The sequence below is a fragment of the Elephantulus edwardii genome, unplaced genomic scaffold (genome assembly GCF_000299155.1).
Source record: "Elephantulus edwardii isolate Elephantulus edwardi_28Jun2011 unplaced genomic scaffold, EleEdw1.0 scaffold00015, whole genome shotgun sequence".
Classification (NCBI taxonomy): domain Eukaryota; kingdom Metazoa; phylum Chordata; class Mammalia; order Macroscelidea; family Macroscelididae; genus Elephantulus; species Elephantulus edwardii.
The window spans coordinates 9,722,417-9,734,505 of record NW_006399765.1 but is presented as its reverse complement, the minus strand read 5'-3'; the positions used below and the strand labels follow the sequence as shown (position 1 = coordinate 9,734,505).

General features: G+C 47.8%; 1 protein-coding gene across 1 annotated transcript in view; it reads left to right on the top strand.

Moving 5' to 3' along the window:
• The window catches only part of SOGA1 (suppressor of glucose, autophagy associated 1), an 80,829-nt gene that overhangs the window by 16,227 nt on the left and 52,513 nt on the right, over positions 1-12,089 (top strand). Inside the window, exon 2 of the mRNA XM_006881503.1 lies at positions 8,175-8,399. Coding sequence (XP_006881565.1) covers positions 8,175-8,399 — 225 coding nt within the window. The remainder of the gene's footprint in view (positions 1-8,174; positions 8,400-12,089) is intronic.

Genomic DNA, 12,089 nt, shown 5'->3' with positions numbered 1-12,089 from the left:
TCAGGTTGGCTCGTCTGCCCCCAGGCAGTGGAGAGAGGCTGAGTGGGGCAGAAACCGCACTCGTCCACCCACAGACAGCGATGGGTGCCTGCTCCTTTCCCATTCTTTCTTGACGATACAGTGGACACGACGTGAATTGGACTCAGCTCTGGCCCTCCCCTTGGTGAACAGGGACTTAAAAACAAGCAAATACATCCCAAAGTTGCTAGCACAAGAAATTGTGGTGTTTAGAGTATTGGATCTGAATCAGGTTAGGGAAGGAGGGAATGTTCTGGAAGGATGAGCTAGCGTGGCAAGGTCCTAGCAGATGTGGAAGTGGTATCCATAGTTAGGATCCTCTGGTCCAGGCAGGATCCTTTGTTTCTTCCATCTGAGTTACTGTCTTGTTCAAGCTGCTCTGGGAAGTTTCTGCGTCTTAGTGTCCTTATCTGCAAAATAGGAACATTTCCAGTACCTGTCTCTATATGGTTGGTTAAGAAGATTAAGCTGTCAGTTAGTAATGTATATGTTGGGTGCTGTTGGGTCATTTCCGACTCATAACAAGTAATGTATGTGTAACCCATAAAAACTGAAGCCGTTGCTGTTAGTCACTTCTGACTCATTGTGAAGCTGAAGCCCAAGGTTGAACTGTCCCATAGCTTTTCCAAGGCTGTATGCCTTTCAGAATTGAGCTGCCACATCTTCTCATGATGAATAGTGGGTTCAAACTACCAGTCTTTCAGTTAGCTGAGTGCCTAACCACTGCACAACCAGAACTTCTTTAAGGCATGTATATACCCACTGCCATTGAGTTTATTCCAGTTCCTAAGGACCCTGTCAAACAGAGTTGAATACTCGTGGTTTCTGAGGCTGTAAATCTTTTTAAATGCAGAATATTTCTCCCATGGAGTGACTGGGAGTTTTGTACTTTTGACCTTCTGGTTAGCAACTGCATGCTATCACCACTGTCCTACCAAGGCTCCTTAATGCCCATCTGAGAAACTCACTGCTATCTAATCAATTCCAAATAATAGTGACCTTCCATTGGGTTTCTGAGGTGGTCAGTCGTAATGGGAGGAGACTGCCCATCTTTGTCCTATAGAACGATTGGTGAATTTGAACCACTGAAGATGCTCTGCTTTTGGTTAGCACCGTGACACATTGCAGACATCACCCTCAGACCTAGTCATTAGTGAGCTTCCAACAAGAGGTGTTGGCCGCTGTTGAGTCGTTGACTCTAGGCTACCTTTGCCCAGTGGAGTACAACGCTTGTTGTCTGCTCCTGTGCAGACCAGAATCAAATGCAGATTGAACCTTTGTGATCCATGGAGTGTTCATTGTCAGCTTTTCAGGAGTAGTGCAACCACCTTTCCTCCTTGTTCATCTGAGTTTGGAAGTGCCACTGAAACTTGTCCAACATCATGGCAGCACATATGGCTCCATTGTCAGACGGGGGGCGGGGAGGGGGGGTGGTGACTGCACGTGAGGTGCGCTGACTGGCCAGGAATTGAACGTGAGTCTCACACATAGAAGGTGAGAACTCTATCCCTGAGCTACCACTACCCACCCCCGCTAAGTCAACTCATTGCCATTAAGACGGAACCAACTAATAACTGATCCTCCCTTGGGTTTTCCAAGGCTGTAAGTTTCACTGTAAGAGACGTCCATCTTTCTCCTGTTTTTAAGGTTGTGACATATGTGGAGACAGTAGGGCAGGGCATGCGAGGGCAGAGGTCAGGCAGGTGTTGGGAGGGATGAGGGCTCCGGTAGCAGAGTAAGGGCTTGACTGCATGGATAGGGCAGTAGAAACCAGTGGAAGATAGAGAGCCATGCACCTTTTTTCAACTTTTCTCCAGTAAACAGGGATTACTTGTGTAATGAGAGCAAAGCAAACATTTTCCATTGAGGATAGATATCTATCCAGTTCCTGTCCCTTCCTCGTGGTCCCTTTCAGCTCAGGTTAGATAATCAGTTTATATTTCGATGGCAGCCTTTAAGCAAGAGAGGACAGTGGAGGTGAGCTGAGGGGCTGGGTGTGGGGGGAAGGCAGGCTGTGGCATGCCTTCGAGCGTTTTCCCAGTTTCTGGACCTGGCCTGTCTTATGCGAGGTTGGGCCTGGGTCACTTCTCTTCTGAGGTGGACGCTGCAGGGCAGCACAGAACCACTGGACTATTTGAATAGTGCTCTGAACTATGTATGAATTGTATTTATTCTTTGTTAATAGATTTTGTATGGAGGGTGAGGTTTGGGGGTTCCCTACTGATTTTTGTGGGAGACTCTTTGTTCTGTATCCATGAGGCATACTGTGTCAAGTGGGAGTTTGGCGCCTCCCTCTCCACTTCCATCCAGATGGGGGTCTGAGAGGTGCCCCGCAGGCCACTCAACTGTCTTTGAAGTAGCTGAGACAACTGTGTCCCCTGCTGCCACTTGAGCTAACATAGACCCTTCCCAGGAGTGGGACTTGAGACTGCAGGACTAAGGAGTTATGTCATATATTGAACCCAGCAAGGCCCATGAAACTCAGCTAAATGAAGCAGGATCGTGGGAGCCAGTCCCCTGTCCAGCCAAACTCCAAAAGCGCCTGCCGAAGTCTTGCATCCCTGACTTTTCCTGCCCACAAGTTGGCAGACCCAGCCCTTGTGGGCCACAAGCCAGCCTTTGTCCACTCACCCGCTCGCGTGGGGCTGTGCCAGGAGGGGCTGACCCGTATTCTGTACACAGCTGGGACAAGCCCCCTAAAGACTACCCCTCCCAACCCCCTTGTCACCCGTCACCACAGAGAGATGGAACTGGTATTAATACAACCTCTTGCATTTTCAGAAATTGGCTATAGTGAATGGTAGGGCCTGGGGAGACAGCTGCTCATATCAGAAAGGTCATTCAGTCATTCATTCAATAGATACTTACTGATTCTGCCTCATGTCAGGCCTTGGTCTGGAATACTTGTACTAAGACTGGCTGCCTGCATTTTTAGGTAAAAAAGACTGGAAGGAAAAAGAGACTAAAACAGAGATTCCTAGACTCCACCCTTCATTACAATCTTTTCTGGGAGTCCCACCTCCCAGGGTTTTAATTCACTTCGGTCTAAGTTCCTAAGTGATGCCAATGCAGTTTGCCCAGGGCCACATTTTGAGGACCATTGGACTAATAAAGTAGTGACAGTGATTCAAGACCAGGTGGAGGAATTAGGCATGATTAATGTTTGCAGAACAGTTTCTATGACCATGTTTTACTTTCATAACTAGAAAAGTTGTTGGTTTGTTTTTTGTTTTTTTTTTTAATTAAGTGATTTCCAAGCAATTTGAAGTTTCCTCAAAAAGTTTAGAAAAAGCACAAGAAAATGCAAGCAAGAATGCACATATGATTCAGTAGTTCCACTCAGGTATGTACCCAAAGGAATTGAAAGCAAGAGCACATATACTGGCCCACCAGTATTCATTGCAGCACAATTTCAGCAACTATAATTCCTGTCAAAAAGATGGAGAGGTAAGACAGAATGCAAAACGTGGTACATGTGTACAACAGAATACTCCTCTGCCGTAGAGAAGTGAAGTTCCGAGACATGTTACAACACAGATAAATGGATCTTGCAGACATGACTGAATCGAATAGGTCAGCCACACTATAAATACAGGCAGGACAAATATTGCGTGATTCCACTTACTTGACATACCTGGGACAGGCCTGTGTATAGAGACCAAAGATGATTAGTGGCTGATGAAGATAGGGGGAGGATAGGAAGTCTCTTCCTGTGCAAATTTTTGCCTCTGAAAACCCACTAGAGGGTCAGCTGTGGGTCATTTCCAACTCGATAGCACACAATAACAAATGAGGATAGGAAAGAGGACAAAGGAGGACACATTGCTTGGGGGATGCTCAGCTTCTATTAAGGATGATTGAAAAAATTGAAACTAGACAGTTGTTGCTATGTACCGTCAAGATAACTCTGACTCATAGCAACCCTGTGTACAACAGCTCTGAACCCTGCTCTTCTGAGCCAGTTTCATCGTCTCTGACACACCTACCCCCATTACCCCGGTCACTGAGCCAATCCATGTCATCTAGGGTCTTTTTCTCTTGTACTTTTCCTCCATCCTTTGAACCATGATCTCTCTCTCCAAGGATTGGTCCCTCTGTGCAACATGCCCAAAGTATGTCAGACAGAGCTTGAAAATCCTTGCCTCCAAGGAGCAGCCTGGTTTCACCTTCTCCATGATGGACCTGTTTCTTCTCTTAGCAGTCCATGATATATTCAGCACTCTTCTCCAGCACCACAACTCTTCTGTCATTGAGGTTGTTATATGATGTGATAAATGTAATTGATATCACTCAGTTGTAGATACAAAAATATTGAAGTGTATGTGTGGGTATGTGTGTGTGTATGTATATATATATCCAGTTGGAAATGATTGATAGCCGACCCTCCAGCAGGTTTTCAGACTATAAATTGAATGGGAAGCGAGTGCCCATCTTTCCTGAGAGCCGCTAGTGGATTCAAACAGTCCAGCTTTGGGCTGACAGTGCATTTTCTTACCATTAGGCCACCAGAGTTCATATATCTGCCTATATATTTATAGAACTTTAGCAGTAATTTCTCAAAATGGCCCCAGTGTTCTGAGTGTGGTACACTCTGGAGAAACATCACTTTTCATGATCTAAATGCCATGTATCTGTTTATGTAGCCCAGCATTGTGAGCCAGGGCAGCCCCTACAACTGACCCTTCACTCCTGAGCTTGGGGTCCACTCAGACCCCAGTATCCTGCTCATCACCAAGTCCCATCGATGTCACCACCAACATGAATACATCAGGTGCTTTTAAGTGACATCTCTGGAATTTGAACACAGGCCCATCTGGAGGCCGATTTAACTCAGACTTGGCCGACTGGTCTACACTTCCTGAATGGTGTTTCCTTCATGCTTCCTTAATCTGTCAGCTGAAACGGTGGTGCATGGACCCCTCACTTCTCCATTTCTCAGATTGCTGTGATCATCGCCTATCACACTTCCTCCTTTTCCCATTCAAGCTTTGTCCACATGGCCAGTTGCCAGGGGGTGAGTCTGTGTATTAGGGTGGAGGTGGGGGTGGGGCGCCTGGCAGGGGGCTTTCTCCACTTCTGGCCAGGGCAGGATTGCCCCCTTTGGCGAATGCCACCAGAGCTACCTCTGGGATATAGGCTGTGGTGGCAAGTGGGGATTAAATCCTGCACTTGATCGGGAGACAGTCTCTTCTGGGGTTAAGAGAAAAAAAATACTTGTCATATCTGCCTTTCTCTCCTGGCTTTCGACCATTTGAGAAATAGTCCCAAAAGTTGACCAGATGATAGGAAAATTTTGGTTAGCTTTCATATTGCTCAGAACTGGACCAGGGAGTAATGCTTTCTGATTCTGCCTTCAGCTCGGCCAGTTAGTTTCTGGGGGTGCTGGGCAACCCCAGAAGACTACCTCTTCTCACCAGGAGTCACCCACTAAGATGACTCTATGGCTTAACAGCACTTACCCTTGTCTTGTGGACAAACAGATGTGAACAGAGAGAACCCACGGCCCGCTGTATTTGATCCTTTCCCTGGACATAGGAGAGCTCAGGTGGCTAAATAGGTTAGGAGTTGTGCTGCCAACCCAGAGGCAGGCAGTTCGAATACACCAGCTGCTCTATTTTCTCCCATGTTTTTTCTGTGGAGAAAGATGGACAGTTTCCTCCCGTATGATTAACAGCCTCTGAAAACCCAGTAGAGGATCAGCTATGACTTAGTTTCCATTTGATGACACCTCAGAACAATAATTAGCCATTAAGTCCCCTCCCCCCCCATCAATCCCCTCAGGGAGGGTGGGTGAGGGGTTCTGCGTTAGAAGCCCGAAGTACCCCTCCTCCTGAAGATGCGCCTGGGGTAGGGAGAGCAGAGTGGCCACTCTGACTGATGAGGCGTGAGCATGAGGGATAGTATGTCCTTCTTCCCAGTCTGTTTCCATTTTTGTTGGAAATGGAGTTTCAAGAGTTAGTGGTTCCCAAAAGAGCCTTTTTTACTACTTGGATCCATCTTCCTCCTTCCACCAGCATTGTCCCTGGGGACTTTCTCTTGTTCCTCAGGGGCATCTTGACTCTGGTGCCTCTTTTTTTTTTTTTTAATACTGTATTAGGATATAATGTGCCACCTCAGTAGTCCCTGAGGCCACAAAATTTCTGTCACCACAATTACTTTTGCAAACCTGGTTCGCCTTGCTTCTGCAACATCATGCAGAGCTAGTGATCGGGTTTGCCTCTGGTGCCTTTTTAAATAGCTGCATAATCTCATTCAACCGATTCATATACCCTAAGAGTAGGTACTGTTTCCCCATTTGTGACTCTGTGATCAGATCTGTAAAATAGAATTATATTTCTGCCTTTGGGGTTCCTCCATTTCCCCCTCACACTTTAGTGTCTGTGGGCTGTTCTCACATCGGTCTATCTTTTTTGCTGCTTTTGCTCTGACTGGACCTTGATTCATTCATTCATTCCATTAATATGTGTTGGTAGCCTGCAGGATGCCAGGCCCCACCTGAGTGTGGAGGATACAGCAAGGTAAGAGGTTGGCTTAAAGTGGTCCACTTGGCACTCGGTCTTATGGGGAGAAAAGCTGCTAGATAAAGACTTGGCAGACATATAATAATAACTGAAAAGGAGAAGTGAGGAACCTCTGGGAGCTGGTGACAGACGTGGACAAGAGCTGCACTGAGGAAGTGAGGTCACCCCCCACTACTCACTTCAAACCCAGACTCCTTACTTGGCTCTTTCAGGCCCTGCCTGGCTGGGCCCTGTCAGTTTCCCTTGACTTTGCCTACTTCCTTATCCACCCTGGCGTTGTCTTCTTGATGTACTGAGCTCTTTCCTGCCTCTGCGCTTTTGTTCCTCCTCTTCCCTCTGCCTGGAATGACCTTTGCCTGGTGTATGCTCTCTCTACTTTGCTGTTCTTGTCTCAGCTCAGATATCACCCCGACTATGTCCTTGGAACATGCCACGTTCCCCATCACTTTTTCAATGTCCAGTTGACTTCTTGGTATTTAATAGTATCATAGAGCTCTGGTGGCCTGGTGGCAAGAAGCTGTGCAGCAATCCCAAAGGCACACATTTCGAGGCCACCAGCTGCTCCATAGGAGAAAGATGGGCAGTCTCCTCCTGGGCAGTTAATTGCCTCTGAAAAACCCACTGGATGATCAGCTGTGGGTCAGTTCCAACTCTGTGGTACGCAGCAGCAACAACAACAATAGTTGTACTTGTTTTTGGTATTTCTCCGGCTGAGACTTGGAGGTTCATACTAGAAGGTCACTGCTGGTCATCACCGTCCCCTCTCCCTTTGCCTCGCACAGGGGCTGCTCGTAGCTGGTACTCATAAACATTTGCTAAACAAGCTTCCCCTTCCACTGTGTGCTGGTTACCTACTGATGCTGTAGCAAATGACCACAAATTTAGTGCCATATAGCAACACACAATTTATTATCTCAAAGCCCTGGAGATGAGTCTTGAAATGTAACTCTCAACAGGGCTACATCCCGTGGGATGGCTCTCAGGGAGAATCTGTGCTTTGCCTTTTCTGACATGTAGAGGTTGCTCACATTCCTTGATTAGTGGCCCCCTGTCTGCAGTGGCATCACTTCAGTCTCCTCTTTCATTATCCCATCTCGTGCTCTGGCTCTCACTCCCGCTTCACCTTTTCATTTCTAAAGATCTCTGAGATTCCATTAAGGGGGCCCAGGGTGGCCCACATGATTAAGCACTTTAGCTGCTAACTAGTTGGTTGACAGTTTGAATTCATTCACAAGTTCCTTGGAAGAAAGGCCTGGTTATCTCCTGAAAAGGTCACCTCCTTTGACAACTCAGTGGAGCAGTACTGCTGTGAAACTCATGGAGTCGCTAAGACTGGGAATAACCCTCCACTCCACTCCGGGTGGTGGTAGTAATTATTCTGGCCGCTGTTGATAATCCAGGATCATCTCCCCATCTCAAAACCTTTAATCACATCTGCAAAATCCTTTTTGGAAAAAGGATAAGATAACATATTTACAGATTCTAGGGATTAGGATGGCGGCATATTCAGGAGGGCTGGTGTTCAGCCTGCTATACTCAGCCACACTGAGGTGCCTAGGATAACATTGGGTGTTGCATCACGTGCCCCAGTTACTGCCACAGGGCCAGTAACCTGACCACCCTTCACCTCTGCAGGATGAGATTGAGGAGCTGCGGGCGGAGATGCTGGAGATGCGGGATGTCTACATGGAGGAGGATGTCTACCAGTTGCAGGAGCTGCGGCAGCAGCTAGACCAAGCCAGCAAGACCTGCCGGATCCTGCAGTACCGACTGCGCAAGGCCGAGCGCCGTAGCCTGCGTGCCGCCCAGACTGGCCAGGTGGATGGTGAGCTCATTCGTGGCCTCGAGCAGGATGTCAAGGTGAGAGTGGGGGGGAATCTTTAATCCTTCTAGGTGCCTTTGGAGGTGTGATCAGTGAGACTAGGGTCAGCCCTGCATCTCACTTCCTGTGTGTCTTTGGGCAAGTTACACCACCCCTCTGGGTCTTAGTTTCCTCATTCGTAAAGTGTATCTTAAAGACTCCTCAGAGCAATAGCATAGCAAAAGCCCTGCTAATGCAGCTGCTGTTTATTGAGGATTTACCACATGCCTGGCATTGGGCACAATTCCACCAGAGGTTTGTTTTTTCAGTTGAGTGGAGAGCAGGGAATGCTCTTGAGATGAATAAGACAGTTGCACATCATGGCTCTCAAATATTCTAGAAGGTTTGTAACCTTGAGCAAAGCCCCTGTGTTACAATTCCGTTTGTAAAATAGATATAACTGCAACCCCTATTTCATAGGGTTTTATGAGGATTATATAAGAGAATGTAGGTAAAATGTCAGTTTACCACACTTAGGCTATTATTATTTCCATTTTCCTGATGACAAAACTGAGGTTCCCAGAAAAGAAGGGTCTGTTTGTGGTCACACTGCATGGACCCAGGGCCTCCTAAGCGCTCTACCCAGTCTCACACTACCTTCTCATTTCTCTCTGTCTCAAGATGCATTTTGGCAGCTAAGTGCTCTAGAAAATTCTACCCTATCTGTGTAAGCCCTGGTCTGATGGCTTAAAACCCCAGAGAAGGACCTGGGCCCAACTTCCTGCTCTCAGAACTCAGCTCAGTGTGATAAGGGGACTGTGGGACCAGGAGTTGGGGACATCTGGCTCAGACACAGAGCCTTGAGGATCCACCTGGTTTGAAGCCAGATTGAGCAGTAAGAAGACGAGCAGAATGTGTGAAGAGGGCCAGGGAAAGAGCCCTGGGCACAGAGGTCGGATGGAGTGTCAGTGGTCTACCTGCTGAACGCCTGCAGCGTGGTGATGAAGGCCGACACACAGGCCTGGAGAAGACAGTTATTTCAAATGCACAAGCAAATTCAAGCCCTGGGGTTCTCCAGTGGACTATGCAGGGAAATACATCTTTTTTTTTCTATAATTATATTTTATTAATTTTCATAAACATTTACAGAGATTTTGGGCTTCCACTCATTCATTGTTGCACTATTCTCTCTACCCTCCTCCCAGTTTGTTCTTGTCCAAATGCCACAGTGCTTGTCAAAGCCAGTTCTGATTAATCTTCTTTGTCAGTGTGTCCTTTGCCATTCCCTATCACTCCTCCCTGAGAGAGACTTCACCCTGAGTCATAAGGAAAAGGGGATGGCGTGTTCTCTTAGCTACTTCCTGCTGAAAAGGGATGCTGTGGGTTTCAGGGTGAAGATCTTCTCTCACTACTCTAAAGGGCCCCTTTGGCAGTAGGCAACACATAGACTATTATGGAGATTTATTTTGGAATTTAGATGCACTCTTATTGATTGTGGTTGGCTGTACATGTTCATATCCTTGAAGATGTATCATGGGGGTGTTGCAACCTAGAAGACACAAATTTGACTAACAAGTTATAAGTACATGAGTCCAAAAATTATGGAAAAGTAAAAGAAAAGATTCGGGAAATAAATCTTAATGAAGGAGCAAAGCAAGGGCTAGGATTTCAGAGGTTCTAGGGCCAGTGAACATCAATAGCGAGAATCATTCCTGCAGGCTTCGTACCTCACATAGTCTTGAATCTGTCCAGTGCGGTTGTAGGCCCATTGAACAGATGAAGAGACTGACCTCCACAAGACTGTGCTGCTATGTCCAATGAAAATATACTGTACCCTGGATAGATGATAACACAAAACCCAGTGCTGTCAAGTCAATCTTGACTCATAGTGATTGTATAGGACAGAGAAGACCTGCTCATAGGGTTTCCAGGACTGTTATAGAAACAGATCGCCATGTCTTTCTTCCGCAGGTCCTCTGGTGGTGGGTTCTAACAACCAACTTTCCAGTCAGTAGCTGAGTGTATAATCACTGCGATACAAGGGCTCTTAATGGTTACATGGATATTCAAACTGCAGTCACTGGATTAAAGGGCACATATGTGGAGAAGCCCAGGAATTTAGTTGAGTTAGGATGACACAGTGAGATTCACAAAAAGATTTGCACTTAGATTGAAGAGGAAAGGGTGTAAGGCAGCTTGGGGCAGGGCAGCAGGCTGCAGGCTGATGGAGTTGGCAGGTCCATGGGCGGGCCTGAGCACAGCTGCTGGGGCGGAGTGGCTCACAGAAGTCTGGGGGGAGGGGAGCCCCCCCTCTTGTTAGGATTTGAACTAGCCAATCAGCAGCAGCCTTGCCCCTCTCTCCCCCTCCCTCCTCTCCTTGCCCCTGCAGCTGGAAGTCTGAGCTCATCTACAGTCTGCAGGCTGAGCTGGGTGCCTCTGGACCCCGCCTTTTGCCTCAGTGTGCAGGGGCTGCTCAGGCCTCAGTGTGCAGGGGCTGCTCAGGAGTGTTCTTGGAGGCCGCCTGATTGCCAATTTCCCGTGCACTGCCAAGAGGGCTTGGTGGACCCAGGTGGGGAGGGGGCCGGGAATGCTTATGCGGAAATCCTTGAGGACACTTCTGACTTGATCTACCAGGTCCTTGGCTGGTGCCTTGACCGCCCCTCTGCCACTCAAGACCCCTTTTCCTTCTTCTGTCAAATGGGCTTAGACCAGCACTTCTGCAGGAGTCTGGCAGCTCAGATGGTTTTAGTGGATCGATGGGTTATTGGTGTAGGCGCCCTCCAGGCTCTCTCCACCTCTGCTGGCCCTCACAGCTAACAAGACCCAGGATCCTTAGCAGGTACTTTGGCCAGAGGCCGGCAGGGCCAGGATGGAAGTAGAGCAGAGAATCTCTCTGCCACTTGTTTACTGTGTGGCTCTGGGTATACTTAAGGAAAACTGGTCCCCACTTGTAATATCTGTGAAGCTAAAATGAAATCATTCAAAGTCGGCAGGCAAATGAGCAGATGCTCACGTGACAAATGAGCTAATGTTGGCTGTAACACTGTGTGTGTTGTTTGGGAGAACTTAGGAGGTTCTAGTAGGACAAGTGACTGGGACCACGGACTAGGGTGGATAGAATTACCTGAAGGACTGGTTCACAATGCAGATCCCCAGACCTCATCTCCGTGGCTGGGACCCTGGTGTCTGCTTCTGGATTCTGGGATATAAATTACCACCTGAAGTGACCCCCTGGGGAGGCTCAGGCACACCAGAGTAGAAAATGACCTTTCTAAGAAACAGGAGGAGAAAAAAAAAGTGTTTTGGCATTGGATTGAATTCCTGTGTGATCTAAACAGGTCGCCTCCCTTGCTTGAGTCTCAGTTTCCTCATCTGTAAAACAGGGGTGACGTTCTTACCCTCCCGAGGTTTTTGAGAGAATTCACCCACAGAAAGGCTGGCATGCCAGCATTCTGGTGGAACTTTCTTTCATGAGCCTTCCCAGCCCCCTCCCTGAGGATTCATAATGACAAGGATTCCTTATGGCCTGAGGCCTCAGAGCCCCAAAGCCCCAGAGACTCTGACTCCCAAACCACCAGAAACCTTGAGCTTCTGAGCCCCAAAGCCTCAGAGTCCCTGAGCCCCTGAGCCCCAGAGCTGGGGCCAGACAAATCGAGGAGCTGCAGGGGGAGCTGCCGGCTGAGGCTGTGGCCACAGTTGGCAAGAGTGAGGCCTCTGTGCTGTAAACAGTTACCTCATGGCTGAGTGCA